This window comes from Bidens hawaiensis, unplaced genomic scaffold (assembly GCF_021521415.1).
Source record: "Bidens hawaiensis isolate Kalapana, Puna unplaced genomic scaffold, B.hawaiensis_p1.1 tig00041225_1, whole genome shotgun sequence".
NCBI lineage: Eukaryota > Viridiplantae > Streptophyta > Magnoliopsida > Asterales > Asteraceae > Bidens > Bidens hawaiensis.
In genome coordinates, this window is record NW_027505709.1 from 16,370 (window position 1) to 32,682 (window position 16,313).

The 16,313-nt window shown below is 36.3% G+C and overlaps 1 protein-coding gene across 2 annotated transcripts; it reads right to left on the reverse strand.

Annotated features, from left to right (window-relative positions):
- Positions 1–376: 376 nt before the first annotated feature.
- On the reverse strand, positions 377–5,085 carry LOC143614885 (protein SPA1-RELATED 4-like). Of its 2 annotated transcripts, XM_077088189.1 has the most exons (7): positions 4,379–5,085; positions 3,142–3,299; positions 2,249–3,056; positions 1,334–1,480; positions 892–1,203; positions 759–818; positions 377–674 (listed from the first exon to the last, which is right to left on the reverse strand). In XM_077088189.1, exons 1-7 carry the CDS (start codon positions 4,949–4,951, stop codon positions 486–488), a joined length of 2,247 nt encoding a protein of 748 aa, XP_076944304.1. In that variant the 5' UTR covers positions 4,952–5,085; the 3' UTR covers positions 377–485. The 2 variants fall into 2 exon arrangements, with proteins under 2 accessions (XP_076944304.1, XP_076944305.1); XM_077088190.1 differs by lacking the exons at positions 377–674; positions 759–818 and having other exon boundaries at positions 1,008–1,203; positions 1,288–1,480.
- Positions 5,086–16,313: the final 11,228 nt, after the last annotated feature.

Sequence of the window (16,313 nt, forward strand, 5' to 3'; positions counted from 1 at the left end):
GTCGGGTTAGGTTAGGTAACTTATCAAAAAGGGTAAAATGAGTTCGAGTCAATTTGAATCATTATTAGAAAGTATTAATTTGGTTTTGGGTCAAAATGAGTGTGACCAAAAAGTATCAAAATGAGCTCGACCGCTACATTTGTTTTACGACAACCAGAAGTGTCGTGCAGGCGCCAACGACTATTATAAGATGCATGGCACTTTTTTAATAGAAACCAACGGAAACACAGTTTCAATCCAATAAAACACACAAGTTTTTTTTACCCAATTCAATCTGATAAAAAGCCATAAAACCATAAAACCCATGACACCCTGGTGAAAATTATTTGGTCCGCAACTGATAACTGACCTAAAAGGAGAATTAATTTCATGAATGTGAACACTAGCTTAATTTCGTTTATAAATAAATATACGTACTTAATCAAAAATGGTTTCCAAATGGTTAAAACAGTTACAGAATATACACCCAGATTATCTACATGAAACTAAACCATGTCCAAAAGCTTAATATTTCCCATTGAATTTGCAGCAACCAACGTGGAGGATTGAACACGCCAACACACAGATGAGATGAACTGATCTGAACCGTCCACTTCATCTCCTGATAATGGATCTGTGGTGTTGAATTTATATGATAATGCAGGCATAGGAAATGCTTTATGATAAACAACCACCTGTCACATATATACCATAACATGTTAAAATCATTATTATTGTTTCATTAATAAATCAATAGCTTCACCAAATGATATTAGTACCTCATTTGTTTCTGAACCAGTAGCTATGTAACCATCAGATACAGATAAACCAACAAAATTCTGAGGAAAACATATATATACCATGTTAAATATTGTAAATAAATCACATAACTCAAAACTTAAACAACCATACCTTCACATTCATGTGACCAGTGAATGTCTGAAGGGGAGTGTCAATAACTTGTGACGTTGACTCAGACAAATCCCATAATTTAAGTGTGTCATCAGTTGACGAAGATACAAGAGTCGATGAGTCAATAAACTTAACATAACTAACGGTTTTATTGTGGCCGATCAATGTAAAAAGTGGCACAGCGGGGTTCCGAAGATCATAATAATAAACTCGGCGATCGGCCGACCCGAATGCCAACGTGTTGACCGAGTCAAACGGGAACTGAACACAACAAACATTTGCTTTTGTTTTAATCGTACCGACACTTGTTCCCTGCAGCAACAACAATTGTAAGAAGAATAATTATACATCAATATATTCGATTATAAATTATTTTCAGTTAAATAATTGCAGTACGTTTATTTTCAAAGCGGACATCCACCAAGTGCAAGAGTAAAATTGCCTGATTGATATTCCAAAGCTTAACAGATCCGTCATCGCTCCCGCTAGCTACCAGTGTCGGGTTTGACCATGAAAAGTCAACCGACCAGACCCGTCTCTCGTGCTCTTTCAGCTCCATGTATACTTGATTTCGTGTCACGTCCCATATCTGAAAGTTTTAAGATAACTGTTAGACCATCTGTAATATGGAAACCCAAAACACCTAAAAATGTGCCACATCATCACCACCTTTTATATTTTTAACCACTAATCTCTCCATATATTACATGGGGCCCACCCCTAGTTAGGGGTGAGAATGAAACTTTAAAAAACCGACACGTGACCGAAAGAACTGAAAAAACCAAACTGAAAACTCAAACAAAAAGTTTGGTTTTATGTTTTCGTAAAAATTGAACTTTTGGTTTGTTTTGGTTTTGCACGTAATATAGAAAAAAAAAGAACCGAATTTATCGATTTTCATTTTTAAGTTTGAATTTTAAGTAACTTCTAAGAATTTAATAAATAGTCTTGTCTGTTTACCCACATATTTTAGTCTACATGTATAATAATTAATCGACTATTAATTAAACAAAAATATATGCCCAAACTAATTATTTTGGGCTATTTGTTATTTGGCCCCAAAATTTTAGAGTCAATAGTCAAACCAAACCAAAAACACAAAAAACCGAAACAGAACAATTTTCAAAAAAAAAATAAAAACCAATTTTTTCTTTCGGTTTTAGCCCAAAACCAACCCATGCAGACCCCCAACCACTATCCATTTTTTCTAGTTCTTTGCCAAGAACTACACTCCAAAAACGGATGCCAAAATGAGCTCCACAATGGTAAAACCGGATGATGTGGCGTTTTTGTGAGTGCTTTTAACTAATGTTTTTACATTACATAAAACTTTGGATTTGATAAAAAAATTATATACCTGTACAACACCTTCAAAATTGCTTGAAGCAATCTGACCCTTGATGTAATTATTCCAACATATACTGCTTAGCTTAGATCCACTCGACATTTCCACAACCGAGTAATGTATGTCGCGATTCTCGTTTAATATCGACTCGTATTCAAAAACTTTGATCTTCTTATTTACACCCGCGGCCGCGAAGAACTCACCATCACGATCAAATCCCAACGAGCATACAAGATTCGAAGAATTCGACAAATCACCTTGTTTTAAGTCAGCTTTGACTTTTAAATTCCTAAACGAAAGATACTTCGATAACCCATCTATAAATGAGTTAATCCACCCGCTTCGTTTACTTTGATTATTTGACAGGAAACTATTACCATCACTACTCATTTGTGTGCTTCGGTTAGATGGTTTGACCAACGGTTTTAAAGCTCTCCGCCTGGTTGAAAAGTAAGCCGATTCAAGTTTCTTGAAGTTTTTCATCAATCGGGAGCTTTTAACCATAGTGTTTTCTTGATTCTCTGGTTCGATTTTGACTCGTTTTCTGGATCCCGAGCTTGTGGACTCGTCGTTATGTGAAGTCAAACCTTGTTGTTGACTAATAGACGATTGTAACTTTGCAACTTCTTGTAAATCAGATGATATAAATGCAACGGTCCTGCGCAAGTTGTCTGCAGCCTCCTGTTTTCGTTGTTGGAGCGTTAAAAGAAACTCGAGCAACAGTTCTTGCTCATCGATTTTTTCTTTTAGCTCGATAAACGTTTCGCGTTCGATTAAGTCGTCTCTTGGTTCGTTAAGGAATTCGCTTTTGAGCACTTCACTGGTAACAAATAAGATATATTACTAAGAATACAGAAGAATGTTATTAAATGGTTGTTTAAAACGGTAAGTTAAACGGAGCTCACTCGATTTTGGGCCTGCTAGCGGGCTCGGGATGCAGTAACCACAAGCAAAACAAGGCTTCTTTAGGCCATTTTAATAAGAGTTGAGGTGGGAAGACGCGGTGTTTAAGGTTACACATGGTTGCATTCTTTTCTTCTACTGAACTACTTGTGCAATACAACTGTAAAGTTTAATTACAAGGTTAGATGGTTGTGTTTTATAGTGATAACTGGTAAGTAAATCATCGAAGTAACTGAATTAACTGACTTAACTGAACTAAACAAACAACAGGTGGTTTGGTTAAGCTACAACCAATTAACCCCAAACTTATGGTTCTTTGTAGGTGTGTAAATGAGCAAAGCCGGCTCGTGAGCACTCAAGATCAATTCGTTAAAATTTCGAATCGAACCACGCTTAAACGAGCCTGAGCTAAAGCCTTAAAATAAGCTTGTTTAATAGGCGTGCCCAAGCTGAAACTGGTTCGCGAGGCCTAAACAAGCCTATTAACTATTAACTATTATTTAATGTATTATATATTAAATTATATAATAATCTTTATTATATAAAAAATTATGATAAAAATAACTAAATAATATATTATGCTATACATAAAAATTATAATTAAAAAGATATATATAAAGAAAAACAATTAGAAATGTATATAAGTTGATTAACAAATATTAAACGAGCCGAGCCCAAACCAAGCTCGAGCTTGAGTGCTTGACAACATGACTCATGAGCCAAGCTCGAGTTTTAGTACAAGAGATCAAAACAAGCCGAGCTCTAGCTCTCTTAAGTCAAAACGAGCCAGCTCATACTAGACTCATTTACACCCCTAGTTGTTTGGTTTTGATGTGTGGCATGACCAAATTAACCAAACCGAACCTATTATACATGTATCTATTAAAAATATGAAGTTTTTTAGACATAATTGTTTATTTTTAATAATATTCTTCACGTTCATAGTTGACACCCAACATTAACCTATAAAAAATCATTACAATGTTTTAAAATGTTCTAAAACATAATTTGTTAAAATTTGTCAAATGCTTGTTTTTGTTATAAATTTGGAGCAAACAATTGTTAGAATAGTAATGCTTTTGTGCATGTCAATTAAGGGTCATTTTGTAATTAGATAATCAAGCATTTGCAGGATTGGATTAAGGTTTTTGATAGCCCGACCCGAACCATCCCGTGCACACCCCTATTAATGTTTCACATAATTAACAAAATACCTTAAATTAAACAAAAAAAACATACCTCAAAAAGAAGAACACCTAACCTATAAACATCAGAAGCACAAGAACTCGCACCACCACTAACTTCCTCCGGACTTGTATACCAACTAGACTCCATCTGCAATACATGTTTCATAGGAAACAAAGTACTCTCAGAATTCCGACCACCCGTTGACCCGAACTCAGCCGTCTGGTTATTCAACTCATCCTCACAAGAATCCTCACCCGAATCCGATGAGCTCACCGACTCAATAAACGAAACACGATTAAACGCAGACACGACAAAACACGAAGGGCGAACATTCTGCACAACAAACCCTTGTGAATGAGCCAAATTCACAGTTTCCACTATCTGCATAAATATATGCAAGCAATCAAGCGGTTCAACAACGCGATCGGGCTTATCTAACCACTGTCTTAAACTAACATCTTTCGGTTCCACCGACCGAATAACCGATCCATCAATGTAATTCCCTAACCGATTATTATTATTATTAACTGTTTTATCAGGAATCCTTCTAGGGTTTCTACTTGAAACCGTTGAAGAATTCAAATTCGAATTCAACACCCAATTGGATTCACTTGAATTCTCCATTATTATCAAACATCACAAAACATATTATGATCTTACAAATGAAACAAACAACAACAAATAATTATTGATATGAGTTGAAGAATCAGTGAGGTTTTGTGTACAGCCACATGAATAATATAAAGATAATTTGTTTGATTGTTTTGGAATAATATTATTGTATTTGAAACCCTAGACTGAGCCATCATGTAATCCACTCGTTTCCACTGAAGTACGTGGAGCATTGGTGTCCTCTAAAGTCATAATATCAATTCAAAAGTTTATAATGCAGGCAGGTACTGTGAGGATGAGATTATTAATTAATTAAATAGGATTAAAGTACAGTATCTTTGATTTTCTGATCACGTGATCGGTGGGTTATTGGAGGATAATTAAGTAATATAATAAGATGACGTAAGTAAGGAAACTGGATTAGGGTTTCTAATAAGGTGATTATTATATTGCAATTTGACGGAGAAAAAGAAAATTGTGTGTGATCGGAAGTTGTTTCACCGGAAGTGAAAACCAAGGGCGATCTCAAATCTAGGGATACTTTAAGTAATTTGTCATTTTGATTACCAACGGAGATTGCCTTCGAAGATTGGAAAATCTTTGAAAATTAATATTTTCTTCAATGCTCATTTGGATCCCTGACCGATCTGATTAGGGCTGTCATTTTTAAATGTAATCCCAAACTTGAAAGTACCCGTACTCATAAAACCTGAACCCGAGTACAAGCCGAACGAATACGAGTCGAATAACGATTACTTTTTATTGGATTTCGGGTAAACCCAAAAAACCCGTTTGACTAAATATTCTATTCAGTTATTATATCTCTAGTCTTATGCTATTCAATGAATATCGTTGCCTACCAAATTCCTTTTTTAAGTCACCTATTCCATTATGAGATTACGTTTCCAACCCCACTTATCGATTACTGTCACACCCCGACCAAAGGCGGCGAAACATGCCGGGGTGCAACGTGATTGGACATATACACAAGACACTATTTAAAGTGACAATATTTATTCAACTCATTTTAGTTCAACAAATTAATAAACAACACATCTCATTCACACAACCAAGTTAAATACAAGTAGCAAATATATTGTTCGTTTTACTAATATCCTAATAGTCTTGGTAACGTTTTCGTCAAGTCCTCGAGTCAACAATAGTAAAACCTGTAACATTTCATAAAATAAAGTTTGTCAACACAAAGGTTGGTGAGCAATTCATAAGTTTGAGCAACAATAGTATATAGTATGAAAAGCCACAAAACTAGTATACAAAACAATAAATAAGAGCTACAAACCTGGATAAAATAGTTACCGCTAAACAAGTTAGCGACACCTAGCTATTGGCAATTAGTCTAGGATTTTATTGACAATTGCTAATAAGCTTACATTAGCACCACCTAACTACAAGGGGTTGCCAAGTAGTCTAGGATTTTATAGTTATCGTTAATTGCATTACGTTAACGACACCTTGCCATTGCCAAATGGTATAGGATTTATAGTTCCACCATCCAAAAGCTGTAAACACATAGGCAAATAAGCATAGAACACCAAATCGAGCAATTATTCAAGTCAAGTATACAATCACGTTTGTGGGTTTAAGACTCAAGTAAATAAAGCATTTAGTTTGATAAGTATGAAATGTCACCCCAAAACGAAAAATGGAAAAAGGGGTATGAAAGTACTCACCTTGAAATTATAAAGTTAACGAGAAATTTAAGGATATGGTTAAGCGAGCTGACTGGTCAGAAAATAAATAAACCTGAAACTTTGAGGGAATAATATACAATTAAAAAAGAGAACGTAGCCGCTGGAAACAGGTCTAACGGATGTCTAGAACTTGAGTTATGAAATAAACAATATTTAAGCGAGCTGGTACTGTTCAGAATCCGAACTGCGAGTCTGGAGTCGGGTTCTGACCACCACACTCAAGATATTATGACGAACATAAAAGTCTTCTGGTCCGAAAGCTAGTTCTAACCAGAAGATAGAGTATTCGAATTATTTCAAAATTGACTAAAATGCCCCTTAACGGGCCGGGATCGATTTGACCACCGAAAGCTCCAAATTAACAGATTTTGATTTAAGGCTTACGTTTATCATGTGAAAAATGTACATCTTTTATGTAAACAACTTTACCCAAAAAATGGTGTCGGGTGTTTAAATAAGTTATGTTCGTTATTTATATATTTACGATATATACATACATACATACATATATATATAGATTAAATTAGTTTAACGAGTCGAGCCGAGCCGAGAAAACAGGTTATAACGGTGTTCGGTTTTAATACGAAAAAGTTTATTTATATTTAATATTAATTTTTATAAGTTTTATAACCTTTAAAATACTACAAAAAGAAATAGTCGAATAGCTCGAAACCATAACAAACGAACTCTGATTTAGGCAAATAAGATATCCACGCGACCGTCTCATTGAACTCCACTATCTGTACCTGTTTTCGTCACTGGAAAACACCTTCACCGTCGCCGGAAAACCAAACAGTCAGCAGGAAAACTGACCCGACAGCCGGAATACGAACCCTTTCTTGTTTTGCTCATAACTTGGTCATGCGAACTCGAAATCAAGCAAATAATATATCCACGCGACCGCGTCGCTGAGAGTTACCGCCCTGAACCAAAGCTGTAGCCTGCAGCCACCGAAACTGTTGCCGGAAAAACGAGGGAAAAGGAATGAGAGGGTGCCGGAAGTGATGGGGTTACCGGAGAAGGAGAGGAGGAGGTTTGCGGGCTGCCGGAAAAGCCGAGAGACGAGAGATGGGAGAGTGTTGGTGGTGCGGCTGGAGGTGGTGGGTGGTCTTGCCGGAAAACGGGCCGGAGATGGCGTCGGGAGCCCGCCGGAAAACGGCAGGGGGTGGGTGGTGACGGCTGTGTTGTTGTGTGAGTGTGTGTTGGAGGTGGTGGCCAGAATAGTGGTGCTTGCCGGAGGCGGCGGCGGCCGGAGTAAAGAGAAAGAGATGGGGGTTTATGTTTAGGGTTAGGGTTTATTCTATTTATATGGATGGTGTATAAAAGTTATATTTTGGTCCCTCAAGTTCTAATAATGGTTTAATACAAGTTTAAAGGTTTTCAAAGCTTGTAACGAGTTTACGAAAATCATTTTAAACCCCTTATGTTTTTCTTAACGATTCTATAGTGTGACAAACATCGATTTATTTATGATCGAGGTATATAATAATATTATATGATAATTAAATAAGGTTCTAAAAATGTTGGATCGGTTTTATAAAATAAAATTTACAAAACGAATATATACTCAAGACTCAAATTTGACGAATGTCACAGTATCCCCAACTTTTTGGAAATTTCGTCCCGAAATTAAAATAAACTTAAAGAAAAGTAATTATTAACAAATGTTGTCTTTAGTAAGATAATTGCATGAACAAACTTTAAGCAAACGAATAACATCAAATCCTTGCATGATTTGAAAAAACGCTACAAATGAGAAACATAATAAAGACACTTATATATAGGATGTACCAGCGGCGTATCCACCATGCCCTTAGCATGATTTCGCATTTTTATCGTTTTTCTGCCATCATCCTCGGGTCTGAGTTATCGCACACAAGTGTACTTACTATGGCTTCCATACGGGGATTTCGATAATTAAGTGTGCACCCATAATTATTTAGATCGTCGTATGGTCCACATGGATCGTTCCATTGTGTGGTTTAAGAGGCATATTTATATGAAATATTTAAAATGGATATGTAAATAAATTTGTTGAATTTTACCAATATTGACAAAACAGTATTAACGGTTGAAAATTTCGGGATTGACTTTTTAATAAGTAGGAAAAAGGGAATACTTAAATGAAACATTTAAAATCTTAAAGTATAACCAAAGTGAAAATAACTATTTTGGTTTAAATAAGTGAAGATGTTCGCATAAATAAAAATTCCGGGTAGACAATTACGAGACGAGAATTGAAGTCAGATGTCCTCAGTGTGAAGGAATAAGTGAATCATTAAAATTCATGGTTTAAAGTCGGGCCACTAAATTAGTATAAGATCTGATGAGTGAAATTTTACTAATAAGAACTCTGATAGATGTAAGTGTGAAATCCAATAAGTGAAATAAGGATCCAAAGAGTGAAAAACGAGAAGATTGAAAGGTGAGTACATGAGGTCGAGGGAAACAATGTTACAATTAGTAATAGCGTACAATTAGTTTCATATGTGGGCAAAATTGAGGTTATAAGTATTTAGGATAGGATTACTTGAAATGTAACAATATGAGAAATGCGGTGAGTTTCTTTGGGGTGACGCATACGTATAACCATATAAATAAAATAGTATTCAGTTAACAACCAAAACAATCGATGAAATGTGATAAAACGTGAATACGACCATTATTGTGAAACCATTTATATAATCGTCATTATAATATCGGTTTCTAATAGCGTCAAAACTTGTAGACAGCCACACATAGGCTGTTAATAGATTAGATGAAATGTTATAGATTAGTGTATAGAATCATGTTTACATAAATGCTCAAACATGAACAAGATAGTTATGAAAGTATCATTCAAAAGATAAACGGAAGTATCACACAAATGGGTATTGAATAGTTGAATTTGGTCATGAATAATCAAGACACAAAAATGAAATCTCATGTGCATAATATTGCCATCGAAACATCTCATCAAATGAAAGTAAAATCGCAAAAATTATGAAACTCGAATTTAATGTCGAAATATGTAAATCGCGTAGAGTATAATAGACTAAAATTGAAAACGAGGTCTTAAGTAAGGCCGTTTTATTGTTTCTAAGAAATTTACAAATAACAAGGCATCGCAGTAGCGCGTAGCTAGAGAAACATTTAAATCATTACCAAATATGAATCTTGTATGCCAATTTGTTAAGGGAATGTGCATACATAAAGCGGTTGTGATGAAAAGTATTTATAAAATAATTCTTGCGATAATAAGATGTAATAGTTTGTGTAAATCGTTATTGAACAAAAACTTGCGTAACAATATAAAATATTTATAAGCGCGTCCCAAAAGATTTGCAAAGTCATGGTCATTGAGTATATGCAAGATGGTAAAAAGTTGTAATTTACTATTGAATAAATCTCGAATTCGACATTCAAAATGAAACCTCATATTTATAAAGTTATTAAGAGATTTATCACTTTAGGTGACAATATTTAAAACCTTGAAAACACGCAATTAGCCGTTTAATATTATATTTGAAGACAATTCCTCATAATAGAATTTTTGTTGCCATGACAATCTTAGATTTTTGGAAAGATGTTTTATAAGCTTTGGAAAAATTGTAAAATCGTTAGTCTTGAAAGAGCTTATAATCTATATGTGATTATTTGAACACATGAGGTTGTCATAAATACACTAATTGTTTATACATACATAATTTTTTTTTTTGGAAAATGAAGTCTGCGTGTGTATGGAGAGGTTTCAGGCTTCGAATGATGAATGGTTTGGAAATTTGGTGTAGAGTGAATGTGTTTCCGGTTGGCTTGCGTAGTTGGGTTTTCTTGAGTTGAATCGATGGGGTTTGTTGAGTATAGGTCTTTTGAGTGGGTTAGGTTTAGATGACTCGTGTGGGTAGCGGTTGGGCTATTTAGGTGCGGTTTTGCTGATTTGAGCTCGGGTTAAGTTGATGGGTTTGATAATTTGATCTTGGCTTAGTTTGGGTTGCTATTTTGATATCAAACTCTATGGTTGGATGAAAGCGGTGTGGCGATATGGTTTTGGTGAATTAACATAGCATGAGTCGAAGAATTTGAGTCATAGTGGGGTAAGCTTTGTTGTATAATTCTTGGGTGTGTTTGTCGGTGTCTGCAAAGTATTTGGATAGTGAATGAGATAGGTTCTTATGGCGAAAGAGTGTCGGTATTTAAGGCTTGTTATTGAGTTGATTTTGTACATCTTGGATTTACATGGGGTTTGGGTAGGCGAGGATATAACGTCGAGGTGTTAGGTTTCATTCATATTGAGGAAAGATTTGAGTGCTCGGGAAACTTTGAAGTGGAAGGATAGTTTGATTGAAGGCAGTAATTTGGGGTGGAATACGGGTGTTTGGGAACTTTTGGTTGTGTTTAGGGAGTTTTGACTAATAATAGGTATTAAATTGGAAATATCATAATCTATAACTAAGGTTTAAATATCCATGAAAATTATGTTAATTAAGATTACAAGTTATTATGTATAAGATATAATATTGAGATTTAAACTCGTGAAACACAAGTTTTATTGCTAAAAGTTTTCCACCAAAATGAGGGTTGTTACAATACTTCGGGTCGGCTTAAGTTGTAAAGTAATTTATGAGAAAATTTTGGAAGTAAACCAACCGTGTAACGTAATTCGTTTTTGAAATGCTTAAAATTTAAGTAGTGGGAGATATCAAGGAAATACTAAGGTGATATGATTTGCATTTTAAGGTTTATTGTAAAAATAAAACCAATTGTCATGGGGAGTAAAAATTTTTATAACGATTAAAATACAACATTTTTTTTTGCTTATGAGGAAATTAAAATAGGTAGATTAAATGTCATAATTGACTAGGAGGTACCCGTATGAATGATGAATGGAAATTTTCTTGCTAAGTTCGTTATCAAATACCGTGTAATGAAAATATAATGGTAAGTTAAAATGACCATCGTTGTAACTCGAGAAAATCCCAAGTAAACGATTTGTAAACTTGAACAACAATTTATTTCAGAAGGTAAAGTTATCAGACTTATTTTGAAAATGTTTTCATGGCTGTAACCACTTATGCACCCGAACTCGTTTAAAAGATTACTAAAATGCCCCTAAGTGAAAGCCCGTACTTTCAGCCAATTTGCAGCAGCCATAAAATTTTTATAAAAGATCCAAATAATTTAAACCTTAAGTACATGACGAAGGTTGTCGAAAGACGAATTCGTTGATATATAGAACGTCGAAAAAACTCATTCGTTTGGACCTCCATACAGCCATTTTCGTAACAGTGCGCAGACCTGCGCAGCTGTAAATATTTACTTTTTTCTCATATTTCGGAGGTCCAAATCAAAAACTTTTCTACACGAAAGTTGATCACAACACACTAATTTAATAAACTGGAGGTTTTCGGAATTTTTCAGCAACAAATGATATTTTTAACGATCGCGAACTTATTGGGGCAGAATTGAAAGTTTAACCAAATCGAGCCTCAAAGTTTATACAATAGGGGATTTACTTGAAAATTTGAGGTAAAATTTATCGTAAGACCTTTTTAATATGAAATAAGAATTTAGTTTATAAATAATCTAGATAAGATAGATGGCATATTAAAAATCATTATGAGTAGAGCAAACCATATATATACATGTATTTTTTAACTTATATCGAAGAGATCATAATGAACGAAATTTGTAATAAAAATCATTGTGAAATCAAAATGAGAAAATTGGTGTAAAACTTTACCATACAAAATCAAGATATAAAAGAATTGTTCACGGTAAAAATAACATATATAAATGAGGTCTTATGATAAGAACTTATAACAAAATACGGAAAATAGTTTAAATTCTTGAAATGTAATAATAACGTTTTAAGATTTAAAGGCGGAAAAATACTGCATGAACCACCATGACTTGATATTCAGACACAAAATTAAAAAAAACCCTTTTTCAAAAAAAATAATACTATGTTGGAGTCTAAACATGTGTCCGAATCACCGTGACTTTTGCATGTTTTCGACTCAAATAACAATGATAACACAATAAATCGAGATACAACGTCATGTCAAAACGCTAGAACACGAAATCACCGTAATTCTATTGTCTTGACACCGAAAAATTTGGATGGCGACCGGAACGCTCACATTCGACAACTTAAAGTGGTCATCTCATATGAGACAATCTTTAAGGAGATTTGAAACAACGGGATCCAAGTTAAGCTCGTGATCCATAAAACACAATAAAAGCAAATGTTTTCGCGGTAAGATAAGGATATCTTACGTTGTTATGAAAATGCATGTATGTGTAAATGTAAAATCTAAACAAAAACAAGGTAAGGATACCTTAGATTATTATGAAAATACAAGTATATATATATATATATATATAAATTTTATCAAAGGTAAGGATACCTTAGTATGTTTCGAGTATTTGTGTATATATACAATTTGATGAAATAAATAAGTATATAAATAAACAAGTGCATTGAACAATTAAGTAGGGTAAACATGTATAGGCAAACACGTATAAGGACCCTAAAGTAAAGACTATACTAGGTCGTTACGTCTAACCACCTATCTTATAGTCTTGTGGCTCTGATACCAATCTGTCACACCCCGAACAAAGGCGGCGGAACATGCCGGGGTGCAACGTGATTGGACAAATACACAAGACACTATTTAAAGTGACAATATTTATTCAACTCATTTTAGTTCAACAAATCAATAAACAACACATCTCATTCACATAACCAAGTTAAATACAAGTAGCAAATATATTGTTCGTTTTACTAATATCCTAATAGTCTTGGTAACGTTTTCGTCAAGTCCTCGAGTCAACAATAGTCAAACCTGTAACATTTCATAAAATAAAGTTTGTCAACACAAAGGTTGGTGAGCAATTCATAAGTTTGAGCAACAATAGTATATAGTATGAAAAGCCACAAAACTAGTATACAAAACAATAAATAAGAGCTATAAACCTGGATAAAATAGTTATCGCTAAACAAGTTAGCGACACCTAGCTATTGGCAATTAGTCTAGGATTTTATTGACAATTGCTAATAAGCTTACATTATCACCACCTAACTACAAGGGGTTGCCAAGTAGTCTAGGATTTTATAGTTATCGTTAATTGCATTACGTTAACGACACCTTGCCATTGCCAAATTGAAGAGGTATGTACCCGCCCTAACATCGAGCGGGGCGGGTCAACCCATAAAGTACGGATAAGAAGCTTGAAATCAAGATGTCACGAAGACACAAAGCCGAAACCTATGCGCAAGCGCACGAAACACCTGTGCGTGGCGCATATCGCATATGCACACAGCGCGCACACTCAGTGTGAGAATAAGAGAAGACCCCGCGCATCCCCAGGATAGGCGCATAAATGAGACAATAATCTAATCCAAATCAGGACAAGGACAACCGTGATTGTGCTCATCAGACAACCTTCCAGAAGGTATCTTTTAAGGAATAAAGAATGTGCTGAGGTTGACAGCTGCCAATGAAAGGTGGACAACTCAGCAAAGCCCATGTGCTACCACGTGATGGCACATGGGTCAGGTGAAATACCTTGGTCAGAGAATAATCAATGAAAGAGCACCAGGTGTCCTAAATACACGTGGCGCGAAGCAATAGGGGGAGGCTAAAAAGGCCCTAATTGGGTCTGAGCCAAATCATTGGAAACCCTAGCACTATAAATACTAGGCTGCCTCCACAGTTGGGGGCAGGCAAGAAAATATATTCTAAGTCCTTTACTCATTTTCACATCTTGATTATCCTCTCCTACAATATCTGATTCTCACACCGGAGGGTTACCCCAAAGAGGACCCCTATGTCCCTTTCTGAGGGGTAAGCTCACGGTACTGTTCGTTTTGTAGGTGGAAGAACTCGTATCTCGGAAAACCATCGGTGATATAGCACACTCGTACCCGAGGAACGTTGATCGTATACAAGTAAGTCGATACACGCTTCTTTGTTGGCGCCATCACCTGTTACAACGGCAACAAAACCACTATTTCATCAATTTTCTCTCTGAAAATCTTCACCATGGTTTCCGGTGTTCGAAAAAACGATCAAGTTCTGGAGGATAATGAGCTTGAGGATGTTAATGAGGGACATCGAGTTCTGTGGGCGCCGCGTGACACTACGCGCACCACTAGTAACCATCCCTTCAACACAACACCTCATAGTCAAACTGAAACTCCCCCAGACGATCTCACGTTCCAAAATCTGACTGGTACAAAACAAAAAGGACCAATGGGCCCGGAAGTTGAAACCAATGACCCTAAAGAATGGCTCATAAACGAACAACGGCGTTTAATGGACAAATACAATGAGTTGGTAAAACACAAAAAGTTAGCCGATTTAACACAAAGGCTCTCATTTGATAAACAAACCATTCAGGGAACAACAAAAAAGACGCGCGCGCCGGAAGACGGTCATTCTGTTCACACCGAACAAGCTGATATTAGTGATGAGGAAGAGGTGCACAGCATGAAGAAGACGCGAGATACTCATGCAGGAGGTTCACAGCTTCGCGCACACATGCACATAGCACCTGGAGCCAAAGCTGATATGGATTTATACACACCATACAACCCACAAGCGAAAGGGCAAGTGGACGTAACCACACCATATAGGCCAGCCATCTTGGTAAAACATTCAAAATTCGCTGAGCGCATTGCGAAGGCTCCCATTCAACACAAAACCAAGATGCCAAGTGGTTTAGGCAAGTACGATGGTACAACAGATCCAGATGATTTCTTACAAGGTTTTTATAACACTGGAAACTTAGAAAGCTGGACGATGCCAACATGGTATCACATGTTTGCTCGCTGCCTCACGGGTGCAGCGCGTGTCTGGTTCGAAAGCTTGCCGACAGGACAAATTGATGGGTTCGAAGAGCTATTGGAAAAGTTCCAGGCTCACTTTGTACAGCAGCGCAGACACACGCGCGACCCCGATGACATCATGCACTGCGTATGCAGGAATGATGAAACCATTGAAGACTACATAACTCGTTTCAATCAGGAATCTCTTGCAATTGGAGGCATCACTGAACAACTCTTGCGCGTGGCCTTTATACAAGGCGCGCGCAGTGATCAACTCCGCAGAGCTCTCGTGAGCAGAGAAGGCATGCCAACCACTTGGGCTAAGCTTATGGAAGCATCGCGAGTCTTCGCGCGAAATGAAAAACAAATTGCCCAAGACAGAGCAAGAGATAAAGGGCATCAAACAGAAGCACCACGCAACAATGAAAGGAGGGGCAAACAAAACTCCGTATGGTCCAGGTTGCAACAAACCAATTATTCTCCCGCAGAAAAGCAAGCGCAACAAAGTTCACCCCAACCCCAAAAAGACATTCTTAATCGCGGAGAAGGTGACAAGAAGGAAGGCGGCAGAGAGCCTAACAGACCTCTACCAAGAATATGGACTCCCCTCACCAAAACGTCTTCGCAAGTGTTAAGCACAGAGAATGTCCAGTTTAAAAACCCCAGGCCATTACTCCATAAGGGACCACCGAACAGTGGCAAATATTGTGAGTTTCACAAATCCACAGGGCACAACACTGATGCATGCCATCATTTGAAGGATGCGATCAAAAAAGATGTGAAATCAGGCAAGTTGGCTCACCTGGTAAAAAATCCAAGACCAGAGAACGAACAACCAGACGGAGCCTCAGCC